This window comes from Pituophis catenifer, unplaced genomic scaffold, assembly GCF_029215685.1.
Source record: "Pituophis catenifer annectens isolate HBS135680 unplaced genomic scaffold, rPitCat1.0.hap2 SCAF_1, whole genome shotgun sequence".
NCBI classification, from domain to species: Eukaryota; Metazoa; Chordata; class Lepidosauria; order Squamata; family Colubridae; genus Pituophis; species Pituophis catenifer.
Genome location: NW_027256881.1, coordinates 105,300,930 through 105,319,084, shown reverse-complemented (window position 1 = coordinate 105,319,084; position 18,155 = coordinate 105,300,930). Strand labels below are relative to the sequence as shown.

Here is an 18,155-nt window from a genome sequence, read left to right as displayed (position 1 = left end):
TAAAGCAAATGTGAAAGCAAATAAGAATGACGCAGAAGAAAGAAAAAGAAAAATGTGGTAAATGTAGGACAGTTTGAATATGTTCCCTGTGTTCTAATGAAAATGAAATAATCAGGAATTCTGGCTTGCTTTACCATCTGGTTATGACTTCTTTAGATTCCAAATTAATATACAATGCGAAATTCTAAATCTATGGCCCAGAGATTTGTAACAAATGAATACATTCATTTTTCCATTGTTCCAGCTGAGAATACCTAACATTCTGTAACTCGAGAGCCATTAGGAACAATACAGTTCTCTTCAAGAGCAGATCTAATTTATAACTTGAAGTAACATCTTTCACCCCTTGGGTGGTCCACTAATATATGTTCTTGCCAATAAAAGGATTTCAATATTTCAAGGAAAAAACAGCTGAATATAGCAAAAGTCACCCAAGCCCCCAAACCATTTCATGGAACTAATGGGAATGAATTCTTTAAGATTTCTTTAGGGCTAAGTGATTGACATTTCTCAACATAAGAAAATATGCAGGCACCTCTCAAGGGGCGGGGGATAAACAGTAGGAACAAAAATTATCTCTTCAAATACCATCTTAAACTATTCTAAGGAAGTTCACTTAAAGTCATTACTCAGAAGGAAACTTTAAAGGCATACCTTTGATCCGCCAATAAAAGCTGATGTTTTCCTAGCTTCGGCTTGTGAGTCATAAACATGCGGATAATGAATTTTGTCAAATTCCATGTCTCGCTGTCTGCCTAAAACTGGCATCGTGCGAGCGTTCAAAAGCGCTTGTTCTCTGTTATCACAAAAGGAAAACCAGTGACAATCAAAACTGCAGCACATAGGAACTCAACACAGAATGCAGTGACACCATGGAAATTGTTACAAATTCTAATCAAATTCAACATTAGGGTTAGAGAGCTTCATAACGGACATCAGAGTGGTGTTACATTTCAAACGCTCTTTGAGCAAAGAAGTCTGCACACATTAACATCATCCATGATGGCCCCTTTTAGGGAAGCAGAAACAGGGAACAATTCTCACCTGTCACCTTCAGTCAAATGAAAGCTATATAATTATGCATAGATATACAAGTACTACTCAAGTTATGATTGCAAATAGGACTGGGATTCTTGACGCTAAGTGATGTGCTTGGAAAACATGATGTTATGTAACCACATTGCTTAATGATCACAAGCCGAGCAATCCCAAGATATGCAGGTCATTAAGTGGAATGTGAAAAAGGTACCAGGTAAGAAATGCCGAGGTGCCATAGGGTGGAGGCCCTTCAAAGGTCATGCACAAGTTAGGAAAGGGGAACTTGGTGTCCGAGATCAGAAAAGTCAGGGAATGAGAGTCTGGGATGCCTCTGTGCAAGTCCAAGGAGGCCAAAGAAAGAGGGTGCAGGGCACATGTGTATACGAGTGCAGGTAAACTAAAGGAGGAGGAGGTGTGGTGCATGTGATCCCAGGGAGGCCATACAAAGAGGGTGCAGGTTGCGTGTGTTTGCAAGGGCAGGGTGGCCTGAGAAAAGAGGGGGACAGAGGTGCATGAATATGCAGGCAGGCCAAGGAAAGAGGGCATTGGGTAAGTGCGATCACAGGGTGGCCATGGAAAGAGGGTGCTAGTGGGTATGTGACAGAGGTGGGTTTCAGCAGATTCTGACCAGTTCTGGAGAACCGGTAGCAGAAATTTTGAGTAGTTTGGAGAACCGGTAGTAAAAATTCTGACTGGTCCTGCCCCCATCTATTCTCTGCCTCCCGAGTCCCAGCTGATCGGAAGGAAATGGAGATTTTACAGTATCCTTCCCCGCCAGCCCACCAAGCCATGCCACGCCCACCAAGCCACGCCCACAGAACCGGTAGTAAAAAATTTTGAAACCCACCACTGGTATATGGGTGGGTGGCAGTGCAGAAAAACCCAGTGAAGGAGGGCATGAGCGAGTGTCTGCCTGTGTCTAAACACAGGAAGGCTGGGTTAGGTTTATAATGGATCAATGCCTATAAAAAGCACAGGGAGGCTGGGGAAGGTGGATGCTGGTGTTCGCATGTGTGCATACAAGTGCAAGGAGGGTGCTGGTGTGTGTGTGTGTGTGTGTGTGTGTGTGTGTGTGTGTGTGTGTGATGGATCTTCTGAGTGGAGAATGCAGAGCAAAATATTAATTTTAAAAAAGGGTTAACAAGCAATTATTCAAATCAGCCATCCATTCATGCCTTTCAGAATATCTCCTTCCTTAACCAGAAATAGAGTTTTGCTACCTCCATATAGCTTTTTCAAAGGTCAGTAATGTTTGTGAACCCCTTCCAATTTGGCATTGACAAGGTTCACCCATACATTAATGTCTCGCTTAGCAACAGAAATTTTGGGCTCAATTGTGGTTGTAAGTCGAGGACTACCTTTACTTTAATTAAAATTCGATTTATAATTGAAACTTTCTCATCAATAGAGCCAAGTAAATGCTTGGCAAATATCAAGGACAGCGTTACACTGAAACGTCTTACCTTTGCATCCGTAACTCTTTCGGGTCGAAAGAGATTCCTGCATCAACAAGAATTTCTCCTTCATCCCCCGTTCGTTTTTCTCGCCTGGCATTTCGTTTTTCTTCACGGCGATATAATTTCATTAGCTGCTTCTCTTGTTCAGACTGAATGGTGACTTGGCAGCCATAATTTGGCTTAGAATTTTCTCCTGTAAATTTTCTGCACTGTTCTGTAACACGGAAACACACTCAGTTATTTATAGATTCCTGTTCTCTGCACTCTTGGTTCTGAGCAACACTATGAAAGCTTAAAAGTAACTTTATGAAGTATTTAAAGTTGACTAAAATCTTGGAAAAAAAAATCATGTATCAGTTGTATTTCAGATATCCTTGTACAAAATAGAATAGATTCAAGAAGATCCCATCATCAGAATATAATCTAACCCTGAAAAAGGAAGCATATATAGAACAAAGCTTCTTTCTATAAAATACTCAACAAAATTAAAGTCCTTAAATTAATGCACTGCAAGTTCATTCCTCCTCCAGTATTCTTGCAGATGTCAATAGAGCTAGCTTCGATTTGGCCTATTAAATGCTTAATTCAATTTGGGTATAAGGGCTTGCTAGTCTGGAAGATGTTTGTATCGGTTATCTAATATTCAATAGTACAACCCTTTATTATTTATTTATCAAATTTATATAGCTACCCATCCCACAAATGTGATTTTTTTTTTTTTTTACACAGACTGAGATATCACAGTGATGTATTTTAAACCTGATTATTCTGGAACACTAGAAGGCAAATTCCTTTATCATAGACTCTGAATATTTGGAGCATTCTGATGGATCATCTCCCAACGAAAAATGCAATCAAACTATCTATCTATCTATCAAACTATTGACAATCATGTTCACCTATTTTTTTTAAAAAAAAATACATCTCAAAAAGATGTGATTTTTAAACTCTTTACGGATTAAATAAACCATGCATTTAAAATTTTTGTTTTTATCAGTCTCACTATAATTTATAAAATAATTTATTTTTCTTACAGAAAGATTTGAACTATGCAACTTTGTAAACTTGATACTTACCTTGTAAAGATTGTAGTCTGTAATCATTTGGCCCAGAGAAAGATCTTTCCACAATGGCAATTCTGTTCTGCAGGAGCTTTTCTATTAATTCAAATCCTTCAGGTCCTAGTAATTCAAACAACTGAACATTTGGGGGTGGGGGGTGGAGGTGGGGAGAAATAAAATATATATGATTTTATCATTTTCATTGATCCTATCTATTCACAAAAGTCTGCATATTCACAATTTGAAGCTACCATGTTCAACAATTGAAAAATGTACAGTGTTTTTTCTATTTGCCATTATACATGGAATCTATGCACATGAAGGTACTATAAGATTTTACTAGTGACATTAGGGGATGACCTACAAAGGATCAAGAGCTGATTAAGAGAGCCCATTTTCTTATATTTCTTATATATTTTCTTATATTATATTTCTTATATATAGATTCATTTCAGCATCAAGCAGCATGAATACACTACACAGAAAGATACTGCTATCAACACTGTCAAAAATTCAAAACATGATCCACGCATGGAAGTCCAAATTTACACCAGTTCTTACGAACACTGGGAGATGAATTCAAATGAATCAAGCTATTATTTTAAAAAAACTAAATTATCATACTATCAGTCATACTTGCTGAACAGCAGAAAATTAATTAACTTATAGGAAATTACAAATCTTCTCTGTATATTAGTGCATTAAAAAAGAAACTTAGTTTTGTTGGAAAATATCTAGTCCTGAGTGAAGGAGGTACGATTGGTCACCTTATAAAGTCCCACTTAGCAAGTTGAGTAAACTACATTTTTTTCAAAAAGCTAAACCAAACTGGTATCTAGATGACTAGACTAGTCTAAGAAGTTGGAAAACACACCAAAAAGTAATGCCATATGTTGCCCCAAAAACTCCACAAATGTATTCATAAAATCATCAGGAGACAAGCTTGCCTAAAGGGATCCTTAACATCCCCCTGAAAACTCCAAGTAATTTTATACAGTATTCAAAATAGAACACAGGTTTTTTGTAGATATTTTCTTCACAATCCATCATTTAAATCCATTATACAAAATACCATCATGCTACTTAATGAAACAACCACATCTTCCACAACACTAGATCTATAATGTCAAATATCATAACTTTATAATTTCTAAACAGCAGCAAAATCAACTACTCCATTTTTTTGTAAGTTTAAAAAAGTATGTTAATAATCTTTAAAAACCGCTTATGAAATTACATTACAGTATTATATAAATTAGTTGCTGAAATCTGCTTTTACTCAAGATAAAACTTAATATCCAATGTCAATGAGCCTCTTATTTTGCATTCCTAGGAAAAGCCATTTGTGTAGTTGCATGTTTTAAAAATTATTAAAAGAGAAAAAGAAAAGGGGGGGGGGGGCTTTTGGGGTTTTTTGGTCTGAGGAAGCATAAATTGTCCTTGTGTGATATTTAAAACAATATTTAAATAGCATTGCTAAGAATGTATTCACGTGTAATCACAAGAAAGGAAAATGTTACTATTTATGTATGCAAATCTATAAATTTTTCCAAACCTGATACATTCTGTATACGTGAAAAAAAAATCACAATGAAATACTAAAAAGTTCGTATAATTCTCCCAATTCTCATTTGCATTTCTTCCATATAAAGCCATCAAAATGTTCTTTCAAGTGTCAGAAAACCATCAACATCAACCATGTGTTAAGTCATGACTTAACTCCAATAAGTCATACTAATATCTTGAATAGTCCAATAGGCAATTTTCACACTATTGCTAGTAGTTATATCTGTATCTTGACACTATATTGATTAGTGAATACCATGAATATCACAATATCACAAAATCATGGTATAATTACAAAAAAACTTATATTACACTTCTTGTAATATATATTATTACAAGATACAATATATTATTATTACACTTCTTGTATTCAGGTAGATCTCAACATATGGCCACAATTGAGCCCAACTTTTCCATTGCTAAACTAGACAGTTAAGTGACTTTTGCCCCAGGTTTGACTGAGTTTTGACCTTTGTTGACACAGTTGTTAGATGAAATCACTGCAGTTAAGTTAGTAACAATGAGTTAATTAGTTGTTAAGTGAATCTGGCTTCCCCATTGACTTCACTTGTCAGAAGGTCGCAAAAGGTGATTACATGACTCCATATAATTGGCAGGTGGCATGTCATAAATACATGCCACTTGCCAAGTGTCCAAATAGTAATCACATGACCATGGGGCTGTCATAATGGTCTTAAGTGTGAAAAATGGTCAAAAGTCACTTTTTTTTATGCTGTTGTAACTTCAATCGGTCACTAAACAAATAACTGTAAGTTGAGGACTGTACCAATAGAAATGTTAGTTAGGAAAAACTTCCAGCATTAATTAGGGGAAAACTGGATTAAAACTAGGTAAGCAACTGGTGGTCCTTACAGCATCTTTATTCTGTGGACATTTGGAAGGTCATACATTGCTTACTTTTGCTCTTATGAAGTTTATTTTCCATAAGAATATAGGATGGGATATAAAGGATCTAAATCAGTTTTTATTTTTACATGAAGAATCTGGCAAAACACCACTTGGCAAAACAGCTTGGAAAGTAAGGGGATTTTTAATTCTATTTCCCAACAGGCATAGAGTTATATTATTAAAATAAAAAATGATAATTTAAAATAATACAAACTGTACTTGAAAGATTTTGGATCTGTGACTTTGTAAATATAGTCATTTTCATTTCTTCTGGCAAAATGTTAAGATTTTGGAAATCTTGACTCTTAATTACTATTATATAACTAGAGGAAATTAGTCGATTGAATCTGATTAGTACATCATACAAAACAAAGTTTATGTTTGGCACAGTTGGAGGAGGAAATTTGTTGACAAGATGAAGATGCCACAGAAAAGGTCTAGCACATGCTTGTTTTCACCGATATGTAGCACAAGGTTTCTATCCTTGGCTATAGACAGATGCTTAAACCTAGCAGCTGTAAATAATACATCTGAATTTCTTAATAACATCCTAGGCCAGAATTCTAGGCTGCAATTTCCCCTTTGTGTACTTAAAATTGGCCATCCAAATTGGCCCATTTCATACATTAAAAAATGCACTGTTTATTTCTAAATGAACAATCCTGTACTTATAGCATTGTTTGACATTGAACTGCTTGAGACCATCAAGGAAAATGTGCCCCTGTTTAGATAATTAGGTCTTTATAACACATGCATTGATAAAGAAGCCAAAAAAGATACAACAGGCATTAAGAAAACTGTTTCCAATCCAAATGCGTCTCAACAATAAACTGCAGTTAATTGCAGTTTTATGAATAATGGCAACTATGCTGAGCTGTGTGAGTTGCTACCAATTTCAGTTTATGTAGCAGTAAATGGATCAGCTCCAATTTAATTGGTCCTGAATAAGCATGAGAACTCAAGTGTCATCAGATTACTGGACAAAATTTATTTATGAAGAAAATTTATGGGGCTGCCTAAATTCACTCTTAGTAGCTTACAAAGAAAAAAGCCCAATACCATGTAATAAAAAATGTGAATCAAATTAGTTTATTTCATTAGTAATAGTAATATTTAGTAATAGTAATTATTACATTGGTTTTACAAGATCGGGTTTTAGACAGAGCTTTGTCAGAGCCCTTCCCCATTTCAAAAGAAGCCAATTGATTACATAGCAGTTTACAAGCACTGTGTATGTTAGGAAAGAAGCAGCTGCAATGGAAGAGCTCTGAAAGCAAACTTTGGTCCTATTTCAGCAAAGAAAAGCAGCAGCTGGAAGGCATCTGGGAGATTTTGGATGTTGATGCATCTAAAGGGAGAGGGAAAGGGCAACAGCTAATACGAAAAAGCAAAGTCTTGGATGCCATTAGAGACAAATGTGCCAGCAGGGAACGTGGGTGGACTAGTATGGAAGATTTGGAAGCATCTGGTTTACAACAATTAAGACCCCGTTTTCCTGCTACTGTAAACAAAAGCACATGCTAGATTTTGTACGCATTTTGTGTTTGATAAAGATTACAGGAAAAGTTGTGATGAGAAGTGCTTTTTATTTCCCTTTTAAGAGACCTTTAACAACAAGGTTCATTTATTTTTGTATGACACATTTCTTGAAACCTTTTGGAATTATATATGATGCTGGTGTCTTTTGCTTGCTTGTTTTTTTTAAATAAAAAAATCAATTGGTAAGCCAGGAAAGTGTTCAAAAGAATATCAATCCTTACTGTCTAGGTCCCCATTTTTAAAACACTCAGAAGTGACATTTAGGTTGAAAGGAAAGCATCTTATATAAACTCTTGAAATTCCCACTTTCTAAAGGACAAACAGTTACTCATCTCCCAGTACAGAGATGGGCAGAAGAAAATTCTGCATCTGTTAGTAAAATCTGGATGTAGCTTAGTTCTGTACTCAAATGAACCACAACCCTCCATCAAAGTCCAAATTCAAAATTTTAATTGCTATATGGACTCACAAATGAAGGCGAATATACGTGTCCCAGGATGGATGGATCCTGCTATATGGATTCTTAGTATAATGTACATAGAGAAGGACATGGGAATTGCTAATGGAAACAATTGAGCAAACAGAAAACTAAATGAAAATCATCGCAATAAGAGATTTTAGAATGTATCACCAAACAGCATTATTGGAAAATATGAAGAAATAGCTGCAATCCAAAGTGAGTGTGCATAATACAGATAGTCCTCGACATACAACCCCAATTGAGCCCCAAATTTCTGTTGTTAAATGAGACATTTGTTGAGTGAATTTTGGCCCATTTTATGTCCTTTCTTGCCTCAGTTGTTAAGTGAATCTGCATTTCCCCATTGACTTTGCTGGTCAAAAGATCGCAAGATGCAATCACATGACCCCAGGACACTGCAGCCATCATAAATATGAGTAAGTTGCCAAGCATCTGAATTTTGATCACATGATCGTGGGGATGCTAGAAAGGTCATAACTGTGAAAAATGATCATAACTTTTTTCAGTGCCGTTGTAACTTTGAACAGTCACTAAATGAACTGTTGTAACTCTAGGACTACCTCTACCACTTGAGAATTATACCCAAACGAGGAATGAAAAACAGTCTGTGGGTTAATGCTGTAAAAAAAAAAGTGCAACTATACAAACTGGGTCCTTCCAAATAATTTGTATTTCAACCTACAGCAGCTTCTGCTGATGAAGCCAGCAGCAAAAGATTTTTAAAAAGCCCCCCAAATACTTTGAGGGCACTGGATTGCCTTTTCTTTCAGGGATGGATTTTATAAGGGTTACTGTAGTCTCTCAATTTAAAATAATACACTTCGAAGGTTTATTGAATAAGATGGTCCCACCAATGCCAAAGGCAATTAGTTTGAGTTCCTGGACTGTGTAGTGTTGCAGAAAAAGTTAATTAAAGAATATAAATGGAAAAGGTAAGATGAGGCACATCAATACTTTTAAATCCAGCATTGAACTACAGCTGTTGGGAGCTTCAAAGAGCATGTTAATATTGAAATGGGGCTATGCTGCTTTGATCTGAATGCTAAAAGTGACTTAAAAGCATGAGGCCCATTTCTAGCAGAATGAAGGGATCAAATCAGCTTGGTTCAACCACAGAGTAGCAATTCAATTTTCCAAATCAAGGCACTGTCATATTATATGTCAGATTACATGTTGCAGTGGTCTGGCTCACATTTAAAAGTAACATACCATTTATAGCCATGCTGTATTGGCATGAGCTTCTGTAAACTACTGTGGAATATTCAAAATCCAGCTCTTTATTCTTCCCTCGTGACGAAGGGCAGGAAGAAATTATAATTCATTTCCTTTTTCCTAATTCTTGGCTTCTCTCATACACTGATTTGTTCAACAAACTTTATTTGTTTAACATATTTGCGTAGCTGCCCATCTCACATGAAATTGATTCTGGGTGGCATATCATTCTTAATTTAAAAAAAAACATAGTCACAATTAAAAAATAACTATAAAAAGGCACACAAAACAGAAGAGGATAACAATAGCACTTAAGACTTATATACCGCTTCACAGTGCTTTACAGCCCTCTCTAAGCAGGTTTACAGAATCAGCATATTGCACCCAACAATCTGGGTCCTCATTTTACCGACCTTGGCAGGATAGAAGGCTGAGTCAACCTTGAGCTGGTGAGACTCGAAATGCCGAACTGCTGGCAGTTGACAAATCAGCAGAAGTAGCCTGCAGTACTGCATTCTAACCACTGCGCCACCACGGTTGATGATACTAGCTATAGTAAGGGAGTCACTGCAAAATTTCCCCAGGGATCCAAATCTCATAATGTAGCCACCTCTTATCTAATCTCTCTTTGGGGAGGGGGAGGGAGAAGATTCCACAAGGTGGGTGCCATAGCACAGAGGACCCAACTCACGAGACCTGCAAAATGTAATCTCCTGGCAGACAGGACCCACAGCATGCCTTCTTTGCCAGACTGGATGGGATGAGCAGATGTGATGAGAAAGCAGCAGATAACCAGGCCCCATGCTATGGAGGGCTTTAAAAGGTCAAAAACAACCCTTGACTTGGACCTGGAAGCAAACCAGAAACTAAGGCAGCTGACAGAGCAGTGGTATAATGTGTACCGTTGTAGGGGCACACATAAATGCCTGCCCACTGGTGCATTTTTGCATCAGCAGAAGCTTCCAAGGCATCCCCATGTAGAGCACATTACAGAAATGTATACAAAAAGTGACTAGGGCATGAGTGAAATTGAGCAGAGTCCCCTGATCTAGGAAGAGCTGCAATCGGCACATAATAGGAAGCTGTTCAAAAGCCCTCCAAGCCATGAGCGTCACTTGGCCTTTGAGTAAGAGTCATAAGTACAGGAAGACCCCCAAGATTATGTACCAGGTTTACCTGAGGCTATATAACCCCGTTCCAGCACAAAAGATGGCATGGATCTAAAATAGAAGGCACCAAAATCCAAAGCTACTCAATGTTTCCAGGGTTCAACTGAATTCTGCTGTACCCCATCCGGACACTCACAGCAGCACAAGGATAAGACATTTGCAGCGTCACATAATTCATAAGGGGCAGAAATGTATAATTGAATATCATCAGCATACCAATTATATCTCATCCCATGGTGGAGGAGGAGCTAATCCAGTGGCCTCAGATAAACAGGGTGGGTTAGAGTACCAAAACCTGTGTGGTACCCCACAGAGCAGGTGCTGAGAGCAAGATCTCTCCTCCCCAATTATCTGGAATTGATCCCAGAGAAAGGAGGGGAAGTAGCACAGCACCATGCCACCCACCTCCAATCTTCTGAGTTTATTCAGAAGATTTTCGAGGTTTATGGTACTGAAAGCTGTAGAAGTCAAGTAGGGCAAGGACAGATGCACATCTCTCATCCAGTCCTTGTCAGAGATTATTCAGAAGCATGACTATTTCCATCCCATACAGGCCTGAATGAAAGATAACCTGATAATTTATAATCTGCTTCTTGAAGTAACCATGTTTTAGCAAATTGCTTAAATAATTTTTACCTAGGATTCCTAGTTCATGTTAAAAAGATTGCAAGTGGAATAACGAAAATGTGTTAATTTCTCCTCCTGATAAGCAGAAATGGGGATAGCAAGCGCACCCACATTTGAGGCTTTACAGTTGCCCACTGATACATCATTTTTAAAGATGTTATAAATCACTGTTCAAAATAAAGTTACCTTTGCTACTGGTTCGCACAGAGGTATTTGATGATGTCCGGGTGGGTGGGCGGAGCCTTCCACCGCTGCTACTATCATTCGCCTGAACCGGGGCGAACCGGTAGCAACCCACCACTGATTTAAACTAAATACTGGTATTTCTCAAAGAAAGTTGTTAAGTGAGTTTTGCCCCATTTTATGACCTTTCTTGCTACAGTTATTCAGTGAATCGCTGCAGTTGTTAAGAGTAGATTTGATTTAAATCAAGGCAATTTAAATCAAGATTTAAATCATAATTTTTAAAGAGCAACTGTCATCTCTGTCCCACAGCAGCTCCTCCTCTGACCTGCTGTTGACTCAATGATAGTCCCAATATTGCAGAATATACAGCCTCACGCTACATAACTAAGCTCCATTTCATGCTGAATAAACTAATTTATTAATGTCTCTTAAATAGAAAACTATCTTTAGATAGATTTTTACTCCAAAAGCATTTTATTAAAATGAATTTGATAAAAATAAAAAAAAATCCGATTTAAATTTTAAAAAATTGAATTTAACATTTTTTAATCCGATTTTTTGATTTTTTTTTTTTAAATCATCGATTTTTATCCACCCTGGTGGTTAAGTTTGTAACTCAGTTGTTAAGTGAATCTGATTTCCCCATTAACTTTGCTTTTCCGATCACAAAAAGTGATAACATGACACTAGGACACTGCAAATGTCATAACTACACGCCAGCTGCCAAGTGCCTGAATTTTGATCACATGACTATAGGGATGGCACAGTAATCATAAATGTGAAAAACAGTTATAAGTCACTTTTTTCAGTGACATTGTAACTTCAAATGGTCACTAAATGAATGGTGATAAGTCAAGGATTACTTGTACAACAGATAGAATACCTAACACAAAAACATCAAATTAGTGACAGCTGCATGCAAACCAGTCCAGTTGTATGAATATTTTAGTCCAAGGATTTTTACAACAAAACCAAAATCCGAATTCAGATCTTGTACTTTGTCTAAGAAATTCAACAGGAACCTCAACATCAACATGCAGGGAGGGGAGGGAGGGAGGTGATAAAAAGATATTTTGAGACCTTGTATCTGGTAGTTCAAACTAAAAGATATTTGAAAATACTTTTTTTCCTTCTTTTGCAAACAGAATTTGTATCGATTTATCACACAGTTCCAGCAGAGGGTGCTAGAGTAACATATCTGTAGTTGAGAAAAAGGATTGATTTCCCCAAAACAACAAAAAAAGCAGTATATTGAACCTAAGTCACCTCCATAATTTAGATATATTTTTGCCAGGGTACTGTGATCTCTCATAGGACATTCAAGTCTTTTACATAATAAGAAATGAAATAATACACAAATACAAGCTTCTACAGATAGTATTAATTGAGCCAGAAAATAAAGTTAAAGGGAAAGTTATCCTACTTCTCATTTTATCATGGGAAAACATTTTCACAACACAAAGTAGCCAACATAATATAATTATTTGCAGACAGATTTTTGGCATTTAAATTGATATGTAAATAGAATTAGTTTTAACTGGTTATTTTTTTTTTAATAATGTATTTTATTACTGTTGGTAGGTGGCCTTATTGAATATCTAGCAGGCAGGCAAGATATAAATAAATAACAGTGCTTCGCCACCAATTCCTCCTTCCAAAAAATCTTCCAGTTTGTGAAGAGAAAGTTCACATCTCTCAATGGAGAGATCCTGCTAATGACTTTGTTCTGGCCTACTATGAAAGTAGCTCTTGACATGTCATTGAAAAGCCAAGAGTGATCCCACATCTGTAAATCTGCTTTACATTCTCCATTTAGTTCACAATGCATTTTATACAGGTAGTCCTCGAGTTACAACCACGCAATTGAGCTCAAAATTTATGCTGCTAAGTGAAGCATTTGTTAAGTGATCTTGCCCCATTTTACGACTTTTCTTGCCATGGTTGTTAAGTGAATTACTGCTTTTGTTAAGTTAGCAACATGGTTGTAAAGCTTGCCCATTGACTTTGCTTGTCAGAAGGTGGTCACTAAAGCTGATCACATGACCCTTGGACACTGCAACCATTTGATCACATGACAATGGGGATGCTGCAATAGTCGTAAGGGTGAAAAATAGTCATAAGTGTGAAAAACAGTCTTAAGTCACTTTTTTCAGTGACTTTTTGAATGGTCACTAAATGAATTATTGTAAGTTGAGGACTATTTGTATTCAACTATTTAGGTTTTGGTTTTATAATCAGCAAATATAATAAATTTAATAATTAGATCCAATCTACACTATTCAGTAAGCCTCATAGTACCTTGACATGCTCTCAACCCAACCTCTACTGAGTCCACTTAACTCTAGATCCCAAGTTCATAGTTGGAATGGATTGCATCCCTGCTGTTCTAAGAACCAGTGCTTCACATGCAATGAAGATTAGTCAATTTTCCTTTCAGGTCATTGCTTTACCCACCCAGCTTTCAAGGTTCTTCTAAGTATGGGCAGCAGTCAATCGACATCCCATAAAGTTTCTGCAGAACAACTGTGTGATAATTAAATCCAAGACTGCATTTTCTTATGCAATCAGCTAAAGGAAATACACGATAGGAATAACAAACTCAAGATCAAGTTTGGTGTGAAATTATTTTTCTCATATCAATGCATCACATTACCATTTTCCATTGGTTCAAAATGCCGCTTCATTTTGCATTCAAAACAAAGGAACAAAAAAAAAAAAAAAAAAAAGAGGAACAAATCCGATGCAATCCTCCAAAGCTGCCTGATATGCTAGCCGCCAAGATCACCTTCATGCTATTTTCGCTTTCAGTGAAAATGTGCAAAGGTTTTTGCAGAGGCTAATTGTGGGGGGAAAGAAACTCTAATGTACAAATAGCTTTGATTCCAACTTTAGATTTGAACGATTTATGCTTGTTATGTTGACAACAGAAAAGAACATTAAGTGCACCTCTACCTCATTCTGAAGCTCATCACCACTTTTATGGGAGGCAAGCATCTCATACAAAGTACAGCAAAGGTGTTCCATTGTTGGGCCTGGAGTATTTCCTTGCAGGGAATCATTCAGATACTTCCCAACTTCACACCACAGGAAAGTATCATCAATTTTCCCAGAAGACCTTGCGTCAGACGTTTCACCACAGTTATTTGGATAATGTTCAAACTGGTTATTAAAAATCTTCTCATAATCCAGGCTAATGACTTTCTGGTCATCCATTTCACCGTTTAAAAGCAATTCTTCAAAGTTGTCCAAATCGTGCATGTCAAAAGAAAATGCAATATTTCTGCCAAAGGACAGCTTTGGGTCACTGTTTAACTCTTCAGAACTTTGCAGAAGAGTAGCAAGCTGTTCTTCGGTAAAATATGAAACAATCCGACTGGCGGCATCACAGGCTGCAGTGGCAGAGGACGAGGGAAAAGGTCCAAAGACCTGCTTAATGGCTTGAGTTTCATCACGACCAATACAGTCCTTGGCGTAAAGCATTTTAAAAAGGAAGGTAGCGCCACTTTCAATTGCTTCTTCGCCATTCTCAGATCCCACTGTATGTAGGAAAATGAAAGCAGAGGGAAAAAAATGACAAGTTTGACAAATTAACTATTCATAATACAATTACATTTGATGAGACTTAAACTCGGGTGATGTTTCTTTGTATAAACATCTTGAAGCAGGGACATTTTAAAACATGAAAATGGAAGGAATAAGATTAAAATAGTTTATTTTATTGTTAACAAAAATGTATAACTCAAAAAGGTGAGAGGAGAAGGAAAAACATTTATTTGTAATTACAGTGTAGATTCTTGCAAAATATTCTACCTCTAGAGACAAAATGTGGTGGAAATTTCTAGATCGTGCCCAGATCAAATCAAATGTGCTCCCCAATCCCAGTTTGACACTATTTGACAAGGCCCTGAAGATATGGTTCTGACAATGGGTCTGGGACAGGGGTGGGTTCTACTTACCCTTACTACCGGTTCGCAGTGGGGCTGCTCGCGTGCATGCTCTTCTGCGCATGCACAGAAGCATTTTGATATCGGGGTTGGTGGGCGGAACCTCCTGCCGTTTTACTACCGGTTCTATAGAACCGGTGCGAACCGGGGGCAACCCACCACTGGTCTGGGATCCCCAGAATTATATGGAGCCCATCAAGTGGCTGGACTAATTGTTATCAGGACGCTGAAGAACTATTGGCTTTTGTATTGGGGTTTTATCTTTGTAAGTCACCTATAGTCATTGAGAGTGAGTTGGGCATATAATTATTTTTAATAAATAAATAAAGCTTCAATTCCTACCTAAATCAAGGGTCAACTGCCTGTTGCAACTGTATCCAGTCCAAACCCTACTTACCTATTTGTTTGGCAGCATGAAATAGTGTCCTTAAATCACCATGTACAGATTGCTGCTGTTCCTTGAGTGTGTTTTCATCAACAAATGTTACTATTTTCTTCCAAGTGAGATCCGAATTGCACAGCTGTTCTTGTAACTTGGATCTTTTATCCTATGAACACAATAATTCATAGTCAATAGTCAGCCTTTCTTTGAATCCATTGATCTTCATTTAGGTAAAGTGACAGATGCAAGTTTTCACCACACGTTAAAATTTAATGTACACCCTGTCAGGTTTCTTAGTAAAAATGAACATTATAAATTGAAAAGATTGCATTCATATGTTAAATACAACAGTATCAGCATTTAAATCACTTAGAATAGGATAAAACCTAAAAATTTAGAAACCGAATTGCATCTTCTCTTTAATAAAAATGCACTCACTCCAATAAAATATCTGCCTCATAATGACATTAATAGGGAATCTTTTACTCATGGAAAAACCATGAATGCAAACTATGGATTCTGAATCAGGCTGATTACCTTACAGTATGTGCAACAGATCCAAGCACCATCTTTGAGAGGAACCTGTTTTATTTCACATATTATGCGGGACAAATTCAAATCAGCTATTAGGTATACAAGTCCCTCTTCCCACCCCCACCCCCCAAAATCTTGAAAGTCTGGTAGTTATAACAACTGCAGGATTTCTGCAACTAAGTTATGAGGAAGCCTATGCATGCACTTAATTCTGCTGCCATTTAACATCTGATGACTTTGTTTCAAGATATCCAGGGAGAAATGTACAATAGATGCCAGGGTGGATTTGATTTAAATCAAGTTGATTTAAATCACAATTTAAATCATGATTTAAATCACTAGTAAAAAGTCTTGATTTAAATCAACTCGATTTAAATCATAATTTTTAAAGAGCAGCTGACATCTCTTTTCTGGCAGCGGCTCCTCCTCTGACCCGCTGTTGACTCATCAACAGTCCCAATATTGGAGAATATACAGCCTTATGCTACATAACTAAGGTCCATTCCATGCTGATTAAACTAAATTATTAATGTATCTTAAATAGAAAACTATCTTTAGATAGATTTTTACTCCCAAAGCATTTTATTAAAATAAATTTGATAAAAATAAAAAAAATCCGATTTAAATAAAAAAAAATCTGATTTTTTTGATTTAAAAAAAAATCACTGATTTTTATCCACCCTGATAGATGCTAACAAATTGATTTTAAAAGTGATGGCTTATAAAAGAATATAGGAGGCTTATGAAGATATTTGCATTTCCTGCTACAAATGCCACGATAAAAATGCTGAGAAAAGGCCTGAAACCAAAACTATGCCCTTTGTTACACAAATACGAGAAACAGAGAGACAGGCACCATATAAACTAAAATAGATAATATTCCCTTTTAAAAATACTAGTGCTACAATTAAAAAGCTTAGGATTGTCTACCATCTACTCCATTCCCCACTTTTCCAGATTCAAATGCATGACAATAGCTTCTATTCATTCTCATTCTCTCTCTCTTTCTTCACATTTTTTTCCTTTCCATTATGAGAAAAGGTAGAACTGGTTATTTATTTAAGAAACTCCTATCTCACCCCCAGAATTGCAATTTCCAGTGACATTTTTCATTTTTAATTCTTCCTTTCTTATCCTTCTCCATTTCACTACCAGGTTTTTTTATTATGGTTTTCAATTTTTCCAAAAGACAAGATTCCAAAGGAAATAGAACATGAATACATACAAATGTATCAGCACAAATACAATCTCATTATGGACCCATCTAATGCCATGCCAGTTATACTGAAAGCAGTGGCAGCTAGAAGAGCAGTACATCCAGATTATTAAATATAACAAGTATTCAAACTCGTCTATGACATCCATCAAGCGATTATTTAAGAAAAATGCATTAGAGTGCTGTACAGTATGTTCCTTCAATTTATGCTATATTAGTTGTTGCTGATGCTTGTTTCAGTGAATGGATTCTCTTTTAATGGCTCATTTAGTTGTGTAAGTGCACTATCTCAAATGACATAGAAAGAAAGAGCCAAATTGCCTTTCTAGTTCAGAGATAAAAAAGAAACTCCCCTGGAATAAAAAATATGATCAGTAGAGTTACTGTGAGTTATAATGACATAATGGAAATCAGGATCAGTCCTAAAGAGCTTAAGTATGTGTAGGTGTTGATAGCATCTTACTATCAAACTGAGAAGTGCCAATTTCTTTCTTTTAAATTTACTGAAGAGATGTAAGTGATTGGAGCAATTTCATTTTGTATTTAAAGTGATGACACTATTCTACCTTGCTTTTTGTTTCATAAATATTGGCATCGGAGAGAAGTTTGACTAAGCAGCAGGAATTTTGTACTCATAAAAAAAAAAAAGGTAAGGTATATCAATACATGGCTCACAATTAGTGAAGCATAGAGAAAAATGAAAAATTAATCTAGTCCCTAATTATTATATCAATAATTTCTGATGACACCATTTAGAACTTTGCTTACAAGATAACAGAAACATAACAACATACAATAAAACCTCAATTCAATGTATTCCCATTCAGTTGACTT

General features: G+C 36.5%; 1 protein-coding gene across 1 annotated transcript in view; it reads right to left on the bottom strand.

Annotated features, from left to right (window-relative positions):
• The window catches only part of ASCC3 (activating signal cointegrator 1 complex subunit 3), a 212,384-nt gene that overhangs the window by 187,134 nt on the left and 7,095 nt on the right, over positions 1–18,155 (bottom strand). Inside the window, exons 3-7 of the mRNA XM_070932828.1 lie at positions 15,587–15,737; positions 14,198–14,781; positions 3,572–3,692; positions 2,502–2,709; positions 655–796 (exon numbers count right to left, since the gene is read on the bottom strand). Coding sequence (XP_070788929.1) covers positions 655–796; positions 2,502–2,709; positions 3,572–3,692; positions 14,198–14,781; positions 15,587–15,737 — 1,206 coding nt within the window. The remainder of the gene's footprint in view (positions 1–654; positions 797–2,501; positions 2,710–3,571; positions 3,693–14,197; positions 14,782–15,586; positions 15,738–18,155) is intronic.